The 14,782-nt window shown below is 37.0% G+C and overlaps 1 protein-coding gene across 10 annotated transcripts in view; it reads left to right on the top strand.

Moving 5' to 3' along the window:
- The window catches only part of DTNA (dystrobrevin, alpha), a 401,960-nt gene that overhangs the window by 242,698 nt on the left and 144,480 nt on the right, over positions 1-14,782 (top strand). For all 10 annotated transcript variants that reach the window (XM_011943697.1, XM_011943695.1, XM_011943698.1 and 7 more), the window contains one exon: positions 14,374-14,441. In XM_011943697.1, the coding sequence (XP_011799087.1) occupies positions 14,375-14,441 (67 nt within the window). In that variant the 5' untranslated portion in view covers position 14,374. The remainder of the gene's footprint in view (positions 1-14,373; positions 14,442-14,782) is intronic.

Genomic DNA, 14,782 nt, shown 5'->3' with positions numbered 1-14,782 from the left:
CTGTTTCTTTTCCATGTGGCCTATTTAGTTTTGGCATCTATGTTCATTAACCCCATTGACTTGGCTGTGTTTTCATTGTGTAACAGTAATCAGAGTCCCTACAATGTTGTTTTCTAGGTTGTTTCTAAATATTACTGTTTTCTAAGTTGTTTTATATTATATCAGCCTAAGATATCCACTACAGAAAGAATTTAAGTGGTGGAAGGAAAAAATAGAATAATATTAATTAATTTAATATTTAGCTATGAATTTATCTCTATGCCACATATTACTGATAGATAAAACTAGATTGTAAACTTGTTAAATGTAGGTTCTCTTATGTCCTCATTGTAAATGCATGTTTATTAAAAATCAAAATAGCTCCTTCTGCAATCTAGAATTTTTGATACTTTTAAAAAATATTTTTGGTACAAATAAGATTGCAGAAACATATAGTAGAATCAGTAGGGAGGAAAGGGATTTAAAAGAAATTTTTAATAGACATGCTCTATCATCTTTTCCTATCCTTCGTGTAGTGACTTTGGAACCCTGTGCTCTTAAATTTTGCTATTGGTCTTGAATCTGTAGATATACAGTGATGGTCATATTGACATCCTCCCACCCACCCATCTTAGCCCTCATCTGCTGTTGACCCTCTCATCTTCCCTATCTCAAAAGATGCTTTCATTCTGTGGCCTCTGGAGAGTATCGTCCAGAGCTAGACTCCTCAGAAAGCAGGCAAGAGCCATTATTATTTCCTTTTCCCAGTGAATCAAAATTGCCACCTCTTCACTGTGTTTATCTCAAGCAGGTATGAAGAAGAAAACAACCAAATTAAATATACGAATTCTGATTTTCCCAAGGAAATTTGCTTTATTAATGACATAAAATAAACTTCCCATGGTGAAATTTCAAGATACATCTCAGTGACACCTAGTAAATGAGAGGTTTCATGTTAAAGAGAATTTTCTAGTTTCACTAAAATCACCCCAAATAAATGGCAACCCCCGCCATCCTCACTGATTGATTCAAGAATCTTCATGACTATGCAAAGGCACGTCTGTGCTCTGACTATACAGTGATATAAAGTACCATGCCACTGTTGGATTCACACATCATGGATATCATGACTGTTAGGAACTCTCTTGGTATTTCTTTTCCCACTATACTTTCCTGGTCTAGCTTGTTGGTTTTAGTCACATTCCCTATAATACACATAGAAATGAGGAAGGTGCACAAAAATGCAAGACTTGTACACCAAAAACTACAAAAAAGGGAAAGGAATTAAACAAAACCTAAATAAATAGAAAAACATCCTATGTTCACCAATTGAAAGATGTACTATTATTAAGAAGGCAATATGTCCTAAACTAATCTACAAATTCAACGCAATCTCTATAAAAATCCCAGCTGATTTTCTGACAGAAATTGACAAGTTGATCCTAAAATTCGTATGAAAACTCAAGGGAATCAGAATAGCCAAAATAATCTTTAAAAAGAAAAACAAAGTCAGAGGACTCACATTTCCCAATCTGAAAATGTATTACAAAGCTACAGCACTCACTACATCGCTATATGAGCATGTTCTGGACTGAACTATATCCCCACAAAACTCATGTGTTGAAGACCTAATCCCCCAAATCACTATATTTAAACATAGGAACTTTAAAGAGGTATTAATAATTAGGATTAAATGAGATCATAAGGGTGGGGCCCTAATCCAAAAGAACTAGTGTCCTTACAGGAAGAGGACTGGTATCCTTACAGCAAAAGAACTGTGAAGACCTAGTGAGAAGATGTCATCTCCAAACCAAGTAGAGAGTCCCCAGAAGAAACCTAAGCTGCCAACACTTTGATTTTAGACTTCTGGCTTCCAGAGCTATGAGAAAATACATTTCTGCTGTTTAAGCCATTCAGTGTAGTATGTTGTTATGGCAGCCCTAGCAGACTAATTCAGGGTATAATGATGTAGATATAGATATATTCTCTCTCCCTCCCCATATATAAATCAACAAATTAACCGTTACATTTATAGTCAACTGGTTTTGACTAAGACTGCCAAGACAATTCAATGGAGAAACACTATTCATTTTAATAATTGTCCCAGTGTGCTGGGACAACTGGATATCCATGTGCTAAAGAATGAATCTGGAACCCTATTTCATACTATATACAAAAATTAATTCAAAATGAATCAAAGACCTAAGGGCTAAACCTATTGAAGCTCTTAGAATAAAACGTGAAAAATATGAAAATATGACCTTGGATTAGGCAGTGGTTTCCTAGATATGACACCAAAAGTATAAGCAATGGAAGAAAAAATAAATAAATTGGGCTTAAAATCAAAAACTTGTGTGCTTGCAAGGACATGATCAAAAAAGTAAAAAGTCAACCCACAGAACAAGGGAAAAATTTGGCAAATCTAATAAGGAACTAGTATCCAGAATATATAAAGAATTCCTGTAACAATAAAAAGATAACTAACTTAAAAATGGGAAAATGATTTGAATATATATTTCCCTGGAAAATATATGCAAATGGCCAGTAAGCACATGAAAAGCTTTTCAACATCATCAGTCATCAGGGAAATGCCAATCAAAATAACACTGATATACTACTTCACATTCACTAGAACGGTAATAATCAAAAAGACAGACAATAACAAGTGCTGGTGAAGACATGCAAAATTCTAACACTCATAAATTGCTGGCAGGAAGGCAAAATGATGCAGTCAATTTGGAAAACACTCTGGCATTTTCGTCCCATTTCTCGGGGAAGGAAAGAATGGAGAGTGACTGATAATGTATATGGAATTATTTTCAGGGTATAAAGAATGTTCTGAAATTAATGATAATAGTTACACAACTCTGTAAATATATTAATACCAAAAACTACTCACTTGGACGCTTTAATGGGAGGATTTTATGGTATGCAAATTATGCCTCAATTCAAAAAATAAACGTAATAGACATCTATATAAAAAAAAGAAATGAGGAAGGTGAATAAAAGAACAGAGTTAAGGAAAGGAAAACAAAGAGCAGGGAGGGAAAGTTGGAGCAGAGAATGGGAGAATAAGATGGAAAGAAGAGGAGAGGTGGAAGAAAATGGGGGAATGCAGAGGAGATAGGCACTTATGGCTCACAAGTCTCTTTCCTTGGCAAAAATGGGCCATTGCACAAACCATGAACCCCATCCTGCCCAGCTCCCTCTGGAATTCACTTACACATGTCTTCAGTTATGCTTTAGCCTATGTCCCTGTGTATCTGTGTGGACAGTGCCCCACCACCAGTACCCTCAGGAAAAACAGGGCAGTTCCTTTGAGTCTTTTTTCATACAATTCCATTTTGGTCCTCCTCAAGAAGCTCAGTGGGATCTGTAGTCAGACATGTCTAGTCTGAAACCTTAAATTGTCCACTTAAGCATCATCTTAATCTCTCTGAATCTTGGTTTTCACATTGGTAGAATGAGACTGACAATACCAACATGATGGTGTTCTTAACAAGAACACAGTGAGAAGGGGCCTGCATAGTACTCAGAACATAGTAAGCTTTTTAAAATGATAATTGTTTTAAATAGTGTCGTGGCTATTACTATTATTATTTATTATTATTTCTTCTCCCAGAAGTCTGATATTTTGTCCTATTGCAGAAAACAATATATTTTCCTGCCTCTCTGCTTCCCAACTCTCCAAACTCAGCACTAAAAAAAAGAAGAAAGAAAATGTTAAAGCATACAAGCCTCCCTAGCCTACATCTAGTTGAATGCTACGCTTTTACTCTCTCTCTTCCCCAATTCTCCTATGGAAATCATAATTTCAGAAGCCCAGATCACAGTTAGCCCATGGCCAGTAGCAGCCCCAGTATTTTTGTTCAGCACATTAGAATTGGACGAGGAAGGATCTGTTTCTTTCTACTACTCTTTCTAAGATCTTCAAAAACAAACAATGGTTTAGAATTCTTTAAGCACCAAGAGTCATGCTAATACTGTCCTAAAACACTTGGGATTTTCAGGATGCAAGTTTCTGCCTGACCATCATATTGGGTTGTGTATCCAGGCACTCTGGTTCCTAGCACATGAGAAGCGCCTTCTCCCACCATCACTCTTCCACCTTAGCCTTTGCAGGTCGCCAGCAACCTTCTTGCCCTGTCCCATGGGCAGTTGCTCTGTAGATGTGTCCACTGTAATTGGCTGCTGCCATTTCACTAATAGTTGGCACTCCACATAAAATAAAACTACCTTTGATTCTCACCAAATCCTGACTTTCTTCTCCTAAACCTGCCCATGGAAGAACTGCAATTCCTTTAGTTGTGTGTATATAGACATGAACATTTTGGTGGGGTCCATACCTTCATCAGCTCATTAAAGGGTCTAAAGTCTTTAAAATATAGACAAGGCAGCATTGTACCGCTTAGCCAGCTAAATACCTGCTTGTGCTGTTGTAGCCTCTTTGCTGGGATGCCAAGTTTAGCTTAGTCACTTGAAAAAATTTTGGAATTACATTTTTAAAAGTACTCCAAAATATTTTACTTTTATAAATATTTATGCATATATACAATATACTTCCCACTTTGATAAGTGGAGTTCAAAAATTCAATTACAAAATTCAAGGTTGTCTTTCAAGGTTGTCTTATTGCAAGGTTAATAAAAAACAGTCTTCTAATTTGGGGAGGGGAACTTTTCAATTATTTGGGTTTTTTTTTTTTCATTTATAAATAATCCTGCAGATTATTTGTTTGTATTTATTTAATATGCAGGAAAAAGAAACAGACATGTTTTATGAATAGTAATGTCCTACACTGAATTGAGAAAGTGCCAAATGATCAGAAGGCAGTCATTTCCTAATACCCTTTCCCCAAGATAAGGACTTGGCTACCCCTGCAGGAGGACAAGAAAGCCTCTCTCTCCAAGGTGAGGCTCAACCTTCATTCCCCTGTGACAAAGTGGGCCTATGTGTATAACATTATTGCTAGTGAGAAATACAGATGCATACATGTACACAGTCATTCGCCCAAGATACATCATATTGAATAAAACATGATTATCTGAAAAAAATCTGAGGTCCTGGTGCAGTTCTAAAGGCAGCAGTACAGCTGACCCCGCCTATGACAGTCTCCCCACAGGGACTCTGGAGGTCCTTTTGATCAAGCTCAACCTTTGGCAGGGCTCCCCAGTCCCTCTGAGATACTCTAATAACTTTGAACCTCACATGCATGACAGAGTCTGAATTTGGATCATCATCCTTCCAAAAAGTTCCTTTCTACCCTTGCCAATCTGCTCCCAGCCTGGCTCTGCAGTCTTTCCTCATAGTAAGGGGAGGTGTGGTGTGATACCAGCTGCTATTCAGCAGAAGTACCTAGCCTCTTACCAAGCCAAATGAATCAAATGAAACCAAATGTCCTTAAGCAACTTGTACACTCTTACTCAGAACAAGAGGTTTCTTCCTGACTTGAAAGAACCACTGAGAGTAGTTCTGTAGAGAATAAAAATGGTTCTGTCATTTTTTATTTATTTTTTATTTATTTATTTATTTTATTTTTTTTGAGATGGAGTCTCACTCTGTCGCCTGGGCTGGAGTGCAGTGGCCGGATCTCAGCTCACTGCAAGCTCCGCCTCCCAGGTTTATGCCATTCTCCTGCCTCAGCCTCCAAGTAGCTGGGACTACAGGCGCCCGCCACCTCGCCCGACTAGTTTTTTTGTATTTTTAAGTAGAGACAGGGTTTCACCGTGTTAGCCAGGATGGTCTCGATCTCCTGACCTCGTGATCCGCCCGTCTCGGCCTCCCAAAGTGCTGGGATTACAGGCTTGAGCCACCGTGCCCGGCCTTGGTTCTGTCATTTTTTAAATGGCATTTTTCTGTTTCTTAAAGTTTGCCTCATTAGTTACCCATATCAATGTATGTATGTGTTTATGTATACATATATTCCTCTAAAAGAAAAAAATATCTTCTCCCTTGGCTCAAAGTAGATTTTAAAGTGGGTCTTGAGTTATAGAAACATATTGCAAAGCAGCATAAGAATTCCAACCTAACGTTGTACAAGTAAGTTCATGTTCAAACTCAACTCGCATATTTCCACTCAACCCTAGCCATGTATTGGATGCACTTAGGGTGTTTTGTTTAAAAAAAAAAATTATTTCAATAGTTTTGGGGGGTATAGGTGGTTTTTGGTTTTTGGTTACATGGATACGTTTTTTAGGGACAATTTCTGAGATTTGGTGTACCCGTCACCTGAGAAGCAAACACTGTACCCAATATGTAGTAATTTATCCCTCACCTCCCTACCAGCCTTCTCCTCTGAGTCCCCAAAGTCCATTATGTCATTCTTATGCCTTTGCATCCTCAAAGCTTAGCTCCCACTTGTAAGTGTGGATATACGATAATTGGTTTTCCATTCCCAAGTTACTTCACTAAGAATAATGGCCTCCAGCTCCATCCATGTTGCTCCAAAAGACATTATTTCATTTTGTTTTATGGCTGAGTAGTATTCCATGGTGTATATGTATACCACATTTTCTTTATCCACTCGTTGGTTGATGGACACTTAGGTTGGTTCTATATCTTTGCAATTGCAAATTGTGCTGCAAATTGTGTCTTTTTCATATAATGACTTCTTTTCCTTTGGGGATTGTTAGATCAAATGATAGTTCTACTTTTAGTTCTTGAAGGGATCTCCATAGTGTTTTCCATAGCAGTTGTACTAGTTTACATTCCCAGCAGCAGCGTAAAATTGTTCCCTTTCACCACATCCACACAAATGTCTATTATTGTTTGACGTTTTAATTATGGCCATTCTTGCAGAAGTAAGGTAGTATCTCATTATAGTTTTCATTTGCATTTCCCTGATAATTAGTGATTGAGCATTCTTTCATATGTTTGTTGGCCATTTGTATGTCTTCTTTTGAGAATTGTCTATTCATGTTCTTTGCCCACTTTTTGATGGGATTAGTTGTTATTTTCTTGCTGATTTGTTTGAGATCCTTATAGATTCTGGATATTAGTCCTTTGTCAGATGCATAGTTTGAGATTTTCTCCCACTGTGTGGGTTTTCTGTTTATTCTGCTGAGTATTTCTTTTGCTGTGCAGAAGCTTTCTAGTTTAATTAGGCCTCATTTATTTATTTTTGTTTTTGTTGCATTTGCTTTTAGGGCTTAATTATACATTCTTTGCCTAGGTTAATGTCTAGAAGAGTTTTTCCAATGTTATCTTCTAGAATTTTTATGGTTTCAGATCTTAGAGATAAGTCTTTGATCCATGTTAGGTTGATTTCTTAATATGGTGAGAGATGAGGATCCAGTTTCATTCTTCTACATGTGGCTTGCCGGATTTTCCAACACCACTTATTAAATAGGGTGTCCTTTCTCTAATTTACGTTTTGTATGCTTTGTTGAAGATCAGTTGGCTATAAGTATTTGGCTTCATTTCTGAGTTCTCTATTCTGTTCCACTAGGCTATGTGCTTATTTTTATACCAGTAACATACTGTTTTGGTAATGATAGTCTTGTAGTTTAATTTCAGGTTGGGTAATGTGATACCTCCATTTGTTCTTTTTGCTTAGTATTGCTTTGGCTATGTGAGCTCTTTTATGGTTCCATATGAATTTTAGGATTTATTTTCTAGTTATGCAAAGAACAATGATGGTATTTTTGATGGAAACTGCATTGAATCTGTAGACTTCTTTGGGGACCATGGTCATTTTCACAATATTGATTCTACCCCTCCATGAGCATGGGTTGTGTTTCTATTTGTTTGTGTCGTCTGTGATTTCTTTCAGCAGTGTTTTATAGTTTTCCTTGTAGATATTTTTTACTTCCTTGGTTTAGTATATTCATAAGTATTTTATTTTGTTTTATTTTATTTTATTTGCAGCTGTTGTAAGAGGGATTGAGTTCTGGATTTGGTTCTCAGCTTGGTCATTGTTGGTGTATATCAATGCTACTGATTTGGGTACATTGATTTTGTATCCTAAGACCTTACTGAATTTATTAATCAGATCTAGGAGCTTTGTGGACTGGTCTTTAGGACCTCCTAGGTGTGCAATCACATCATTAGTGAAGAACAACAGTTTGATTTCCTCTTTTCCAATTTGTATGCTCTTTATTTGTTTCTCTTGTCTGATTGCTCTGGCCAGGTCTTTCAGTACTATGTTGAATAGAAGTGGTGAAAGTGGGCATCCTTTATTTAGTTTCAGTTCCCAGGGGGAATGGTTTTAACTTTCTCCCATTCAAGAAGGTCTTAGTATAAATGCTCAGGTCCAACTCCAGATTCAGTAGCTCCATGTACTTGCATTTTTGATTAGGTCTCCAGGCTAGTCTGAGGGGCAGTCATAGCTGAGAACTACTATGCTGGACACTTGATAAGGGAAACCAAATCCTGGATAACTCATCTAGCTGGTCGCTATACTAAAGTCGTGAGCTCATGCACCTCTCTCCAAAAAAAAATAATAATAATAAATAAGACACCAGTTCCAAGTAGAAGATGATGTGCAAAGTAAAAGACAAAGTCAGAAAGTCATTATAACCTTGTATTTTAGTAACAGCCTTTTTGTACTGTCACAGGCTCATCTAGATAAAGGACTAGGAAGTAAAATCAAATGCAATTATATTTTGCCTCAGGAAAGAGCTCTGAATACTTTTTTATTATATTGCCAAAGATTAGGACTGGAATGTAAATCTGAGAAAGTAGTATCAAAGGCCTTCCTCATTAACAGAAATGCAAACAGGCATTTATATGCCACCAATAAATCAATTAGAGGAGGAAAGGAGCTTGAAATGGCCTTCATTGTGGTTATTAACTTCAGGGAGTGTAGCAGTTGGGGATTGCCGAATGCAGCATTTTCTTGTCATTCACCTGGAGCAAAATGTAGGAAAATAAAGCATGGTAACGCTGTCATCATATTAAACCCAAAGTCTGCTTAAGTGTTTGCTAAAGTGGAGCAAAACAAAGCAGAGCCAGACATTTCCAAAGACATTGTCCCCCTTTTGTGGATTTAAATCACGAGACTGTGAATCAGTGTGTGACTTGGTGTGTTTCTATGTGTCTGGTTTACATAAATCCGGACACTGGGAATTCTTTTAATCTCCCTGATTATTTCCAGTATAACAGTGTCCTAAAACAGGAGGATTCCATTAAGAAATAATACACAAAGGAACTTCCCAGTGAGGTTTGAGAGAGCTGTGACCCTTCTCCATCCTCCTTTTGGCCTGTTAATCACCAAGTCCTATTTACTGTTTTCAGTTTACCAATTTCAGAAAATTAATTTGTGTTGAACAGTAGCATCTGGAATAAGAATACTGGTAAATGGAATCTATACTAGCTTAGGGATTTAATAATTAACAGAAAAAAGAGGATTCAATGTCTTGTCATGCCAGAAAATACCTTATGGTTTTTAGGCAGCCACTTTACCTTCTTGAGTCTTAAGTTCCTTAGCTATAACTTGAGAATGTAATATCTTTTTGACTTCCTCACAAAGTTACAGGGAAAAGCATTTTATAATCTTTAATAAGTTATACAAATGTAAGGCACCATTAGTTTCAGCTTCTGCCTTTAAAATTTCTTATATGTCATGTGTAATAGTAATATGTATTTATTATGTATGGTGTTGGATGAAAGGTGTGCCATGAAGGAAGTAACTTGAGGATGTGGTATTTCAATGTGAATTCATTTCACTATGCCAAAATATAGTTCACATTTATTCTAACACCCTGTGCCCTACCTTTGGATTTATTCTTTATTTCTTACTGGTTCCTGAACTGTTTTACTGTTATTTCATCCTTCCCCATACATGGGGACAAAGAGTTGGAACCATCCCTGTCCAGCGGTGCAACCGTCTTTTAATGACCATTCTGAAGAAGGGTGACTTGGTGACTTCACCTCCTACAAATTCATTAATGCCATGGGGGCAAAAGATTATTTCCTAATATGGGACAGAAAAAGCTGAGGTCCTCTCGTCTGCCATTCTCTATGTGGTCTGGCAGTCACCAAGTCCTATCAAATGTGTCTTCTAAATCTCTCTCAAATCAATGCTTTAATGCAAGACATGAGTCTCACTCCTGAAGCACAGAAGTATCCAGCTCACTGGACTCTTCCCTTAATCATGCGCTCCCATCCCCTACCCTCCTACCTACCCAGTCTTCCTTCCATTCACCATGCTGGAGTTGTTTCCTAAACCTGAATCTCTATACATCAATGTCCTACTTAAACCTTGGATGGCATCTAGCCTCGATTGGAAAGCCCTGTATTGTCTAAACATGACAAGGATGGCTTTCTAAATTTGATGCCTGTTAATCTCTGAAGTGTCTCCACTCACACTTGCACCCAGCAATATTGAGCAACTGCCTGTTCCCAAATGCACCATCCCTGTTTCAAAGCTCCCGGCTCTTCGTCACGATTCTATCTGCCCTTCCTCCACTCTTTTTCATCTGAAAAACTTCCCATTTATTCTTTAAAATTCTGTTTCAGAGTCCTTCTTTCTTTGATCCTCCTTCAGATCATCTGAGAAATAAACTACTACATCTAACAGTACATATTTTCATTATGGTACATATTACTCCAAATTTTAATTATTTGTTAGAAAACTCTGTTTCCCCTTTCAAAGTTGTAAGCCTCTTGAAGACAAGGATCATGTTGTATTAATCTTTGGGTCTCAAGAAATTACCAGTGTATTTGACAAAGTATAGCTACTTTATAAATATTTCTTAAGTAAATGAATGGATGGGTTCTTATAAGTGAAAACAACGTATGTCCTGTATAATTTGTGGGACTGAGCTTTAGTAAAGGAAACATCTGACAGGGCTCATCACTTATTTATCACTGTTAGTTCTTTTCACCCTTTTGACATTTATATAATCTTCTTGTAAAAATCTAAGGTTGCAAGCATCTTATGTACATGAAGGAGCAACAGAAACTGACCAAATTGGGCTCATCGGTGAGCCACGTGCCCTGTGGCACACATTAGTGTCACCACAAATGGGTTATCTTCCCCTTCACCTCCTCCATATGACTTTGGGCAGCTGTTGTACTGAAATTCATGAAAAGCAGAGTTCCTTGTCAATTTCCCTCACTTCAGAAACAAAACTGCTCTCTGTAAAAGCACCTGGTCCTTTCCCTACAGAATGACATGCTCTTCTCTCTTTCCAAGGCAGTGAGAATGTAGTCAGGCATTGTATGTCTCAGATCCCATTGATTAGAGTTAAATTGGAAACCAAGGAGCCCACAGTGGTGCTCCCTGCCTGTTGAACTCATGAGCTTACTTTGTCCCAGAGTCCCTCTACTGAATCAGTGTAAAGTGTAATCTAGCAGGCCTCCCGTTTTTACTATTACGACTATGATCAATGGGTAATAGGTGAATATTCTCAATTTTATCCGACTGTACTACTTCCCAGAAAACTCTGGGGGTAAAATGAGAAGTGTGTTATTTTTCTTTTATATTTATAATTATATTCTGTGCCTTCTATTATTTCATACCACAGAGGTTTTTCCTGTCTCTTCCAAGGTACTCATTTGACCTAGAAGTGAGAATTACTACCTATTGTGTAACTAATGATGGTTCTTTTACGAGTTAGTTAATCAAAAAAAATGAGGAATAAAACAAAAGTTGACATCAATGTACTTTGCATCTTTTTCAACTTCTTCATAAGACTTTATTTTGCTTTCAAATGTATGGTCCTAGATTTTAAGCAATGTAAATTAGTTTCTCTCATTTCAAATAAGTAATCTCTGAAACTAGTACAATTTGAATTTCACTCTTCTATAAGTCAGATTTGGGAAATATAATTGAAAGTTCATTTCATGGAAACCAAACTTAGCTTGTTTTGCTGTTTTCTCTCTTTCCTCTTTGTTTTTTTTTTTTTTTTCCTCTTTCATTATTTATTCAATAAATGCAAGCTGGCCATATTATTTGTTGGTTGGATTTTGCTGGGCACTGTGAAGAATTAAGATATGTGAAGTTAGTGCTCTCAAAACCTTACAGAGAAAGAGACAAAATGTTAAATAGGAATAGAGTTGTCACAACACCGCGAAACAAGTAGTACAAGCAGCAAGGCCTACAAGTTCAGATGCCAGTCTTTACCTCTGATATTTTCTATCAGAGCTCCCTGGACTGCCATCCTTTGTGATTTATTTTTAATCATTCTTTTCATCTCGTTCTAACACAGAGATCCAGGAACACATCACTCATTCTATCCTCTATCTTTCTTATTGCCTCAACTCTACTTCTGAGCCCTTGAAATAAACTTTGGAAGCTATATTCATACTACTTTGTGAAAGTCAGTATTATCTACCCACTTCTTCTGAAATATAGGAGATGAGGTTATATGAATTAGGAAAGGGGTGTTTTCTTCCAGATCTATATACCAACTTTACCTGCGTGTATGAAATCTTATAAAAAGCAAGTTTTTTACCGTATTCAGCAACAAATTGTTACCAAATTGATGAAGCTTCATGAATAACTCTACTCCTTTTCAATAGTTATTTAGGATAGTCCCTGGTATATTATCTAACCCATTGTGAATGTGTGCACTCTCTTCCCTTGACTCCATAAACCAAAGCTATTCCACAGCCTTCCTTCCCTTCCTGGCAATGGGCTTCACGCATAAAAGCATCTGGTCAGGCTACTGAATCAATTTGATAAACATCACTTTTACCACCATTTTTTTTTTTTAAATTTTACCCTCAGTTGAGTCATTCTGTACACAGTTCATTACCTTTTGAGCAGTCTTCTGCTGTAGTTTTGTTAAATTTATCCTCAGGAAATCAACCCCTCTCATGTTCACATCTTTCTTTCCACTTCTATGGCTGTAATTACCTCATTGTGTCTTAATCGCTTTTATGCTTCTGTATCTCTACCACTACAGTATAAGCACCTTGAGGACAAGCGCTGTGACTTGATCACTGTAGTGCACTCAGAGGACAGTGGGTCCTGACTTAATCACTGTGATGTGCTCATAGGACAGTGTGATCCTGGCTTGATTGCTGTGGGGCACTCAAAGTGTAGTAGGGTTCCTGGAGTATGAAAGGCACTCAGTAAAGGCTTGTTTTATTTTCATTCATTTATTTTTAATCGGCAGATAATTATTGTGTATATTTATGGGGTACAATGTAATGTGTTGATCCCTGTATACATTGTAGGAAAAGTCAGTCAAGCTAATTAACATATCCATCACCTCACCAACTTATTTTTTTGTGGTGAACATGCTGTTTGTTGAGTGAGTGCTAAGAATTGAAAGGCAATGCGTGCTGTGGAGATGCAGAGGACAGGCACCGAACCCAGGCAGTTGTAGAAAGTTGGGGAAGATTTCAGAGGAAGATAGACAAACTGAGATTTGACACCTCACCTTGCTGAGGGTGACAGCAAGTTAGCTTGGCATAGGGAGAGGACGATCCTGTCAGAAAAGAGCATGGACAAAGTCCTAGATTTGAGAAAGAGCAGAGGCCATAGGCACAGGCAAAAAAACCCATGCAACTACACCTTTTGTTAACTATGCCTGAGAATCAAGGCAGAAGTCAGTGTGGTAGACATACATGAGCATCTATATATGTGCACATGAGAGGAAACTTTGGTTTTTAAAAGTTAAATTAGATGTAATAAAAAGTAAAATCCATCAACCTCTAAAACTCTTGATATTTAGCCCAGAGCCCTCTACATGACTAAACATATCCATTAACTTTCTCATTATTTAATTTTAATTTTGTCTATCATATTTTAATTCTGTGTTTTAACTGTTGGCATTTTAATAGTATATTTTATATAGTTTCCACTGCAGACAATAGTATGGTTAAGGAAAGATATTTGAATCTAACCACCTTGCATGAAGTTGTTATGTACGGGAACTGTTACAAGTTCCAAACACTCAACTTAGAAATGAACATTTAGAAGACTACCTGTTTATAAATTGAGGTTTTGAGTGCATAAGGGACAACTGGCAACAGGATGAGATGGAAGCCATACTGGTCTTGGAGTCCAAACGTCTGCATCCTTCATTCACCAAGTCCATGAGACTCTTGGTTTCATCATCTGTTGAATGGGATCCACAATATCTGTTCTCCAGTCTTAGGTATTCTTAAAATTGAAAGAGAAACTGAATGTGAAACAAATCACCTAACAGATGGTAGGTGGTTGTATTTAGTTATAGCACAAGGTCATTTGCTACAGTAGTTACTTTTATGTTAGACAATAAAAATTTTATACCCCCTCCAACAACTACAACAATAATATATATGGAAAAATATGTGCAGCAATTTAGGTTAGTAAAAGTAAAGCTGTACTTTTTAAAACAAATGGTTTTCAATAGGTTTTCTATATGTTTGTGCCACAAGTACAGCAAGTATGTTTACAGAGAAATGGCTTCTTACCTCAATAGCGTGAGGATAACATGTGTTGTAACCATTTTGTCTCATAGAATGATTGAAGATAGTGGGAAAAGAGGAAATACCATGGCAGAAAGAAGACAGCTGTTTGCAGAGATGAGTAAGTATGGATCTTTTAAGGAACACCCTATAGTTTCCATTGAATACTCATGGAAAGGCTAGAAATAACCACTTATCTTTATGATATTTGTACTTTTCCTTGGATCCTAAGTTCCTTTCATGAAATGTACATTTTGGCCTTTTTTACTTCTTACTTGGCAAGAGTTCAGTTAGTCAGTAATTCATCCTAATTTGTTATTAGACTGTATATTTTATATGGAAGAAAATGTTTATAGACCTATATATTTACATTCACACACATGTGCACATACACAGACACTTGATAAACACTGTTTAGTATTGACATTAATACAATCCACTAAACTTTCAAGTCTGTGTTCA

The sequence above is a fragment of the Colobus angolensis genome, unplaced genomic scaffold (assembly GCF_000951035.1).
Source record: "Colobus angolensis palliatus isolate OR3802 unplaced genomic scaffold, Cang.pa_1.0 Scaffold220, whole genome shotgun sequence".
In the NCBI taxonomy this organism is placed as follows: Eukaryota; Metazoa; Chordata; class Mammalia; order Primates; family Cercopithecidae; genus Colobus; species Colobus angolensis.
This window is presented reverse-complemented; position numbering and strand designations above follow the sequence as displayed.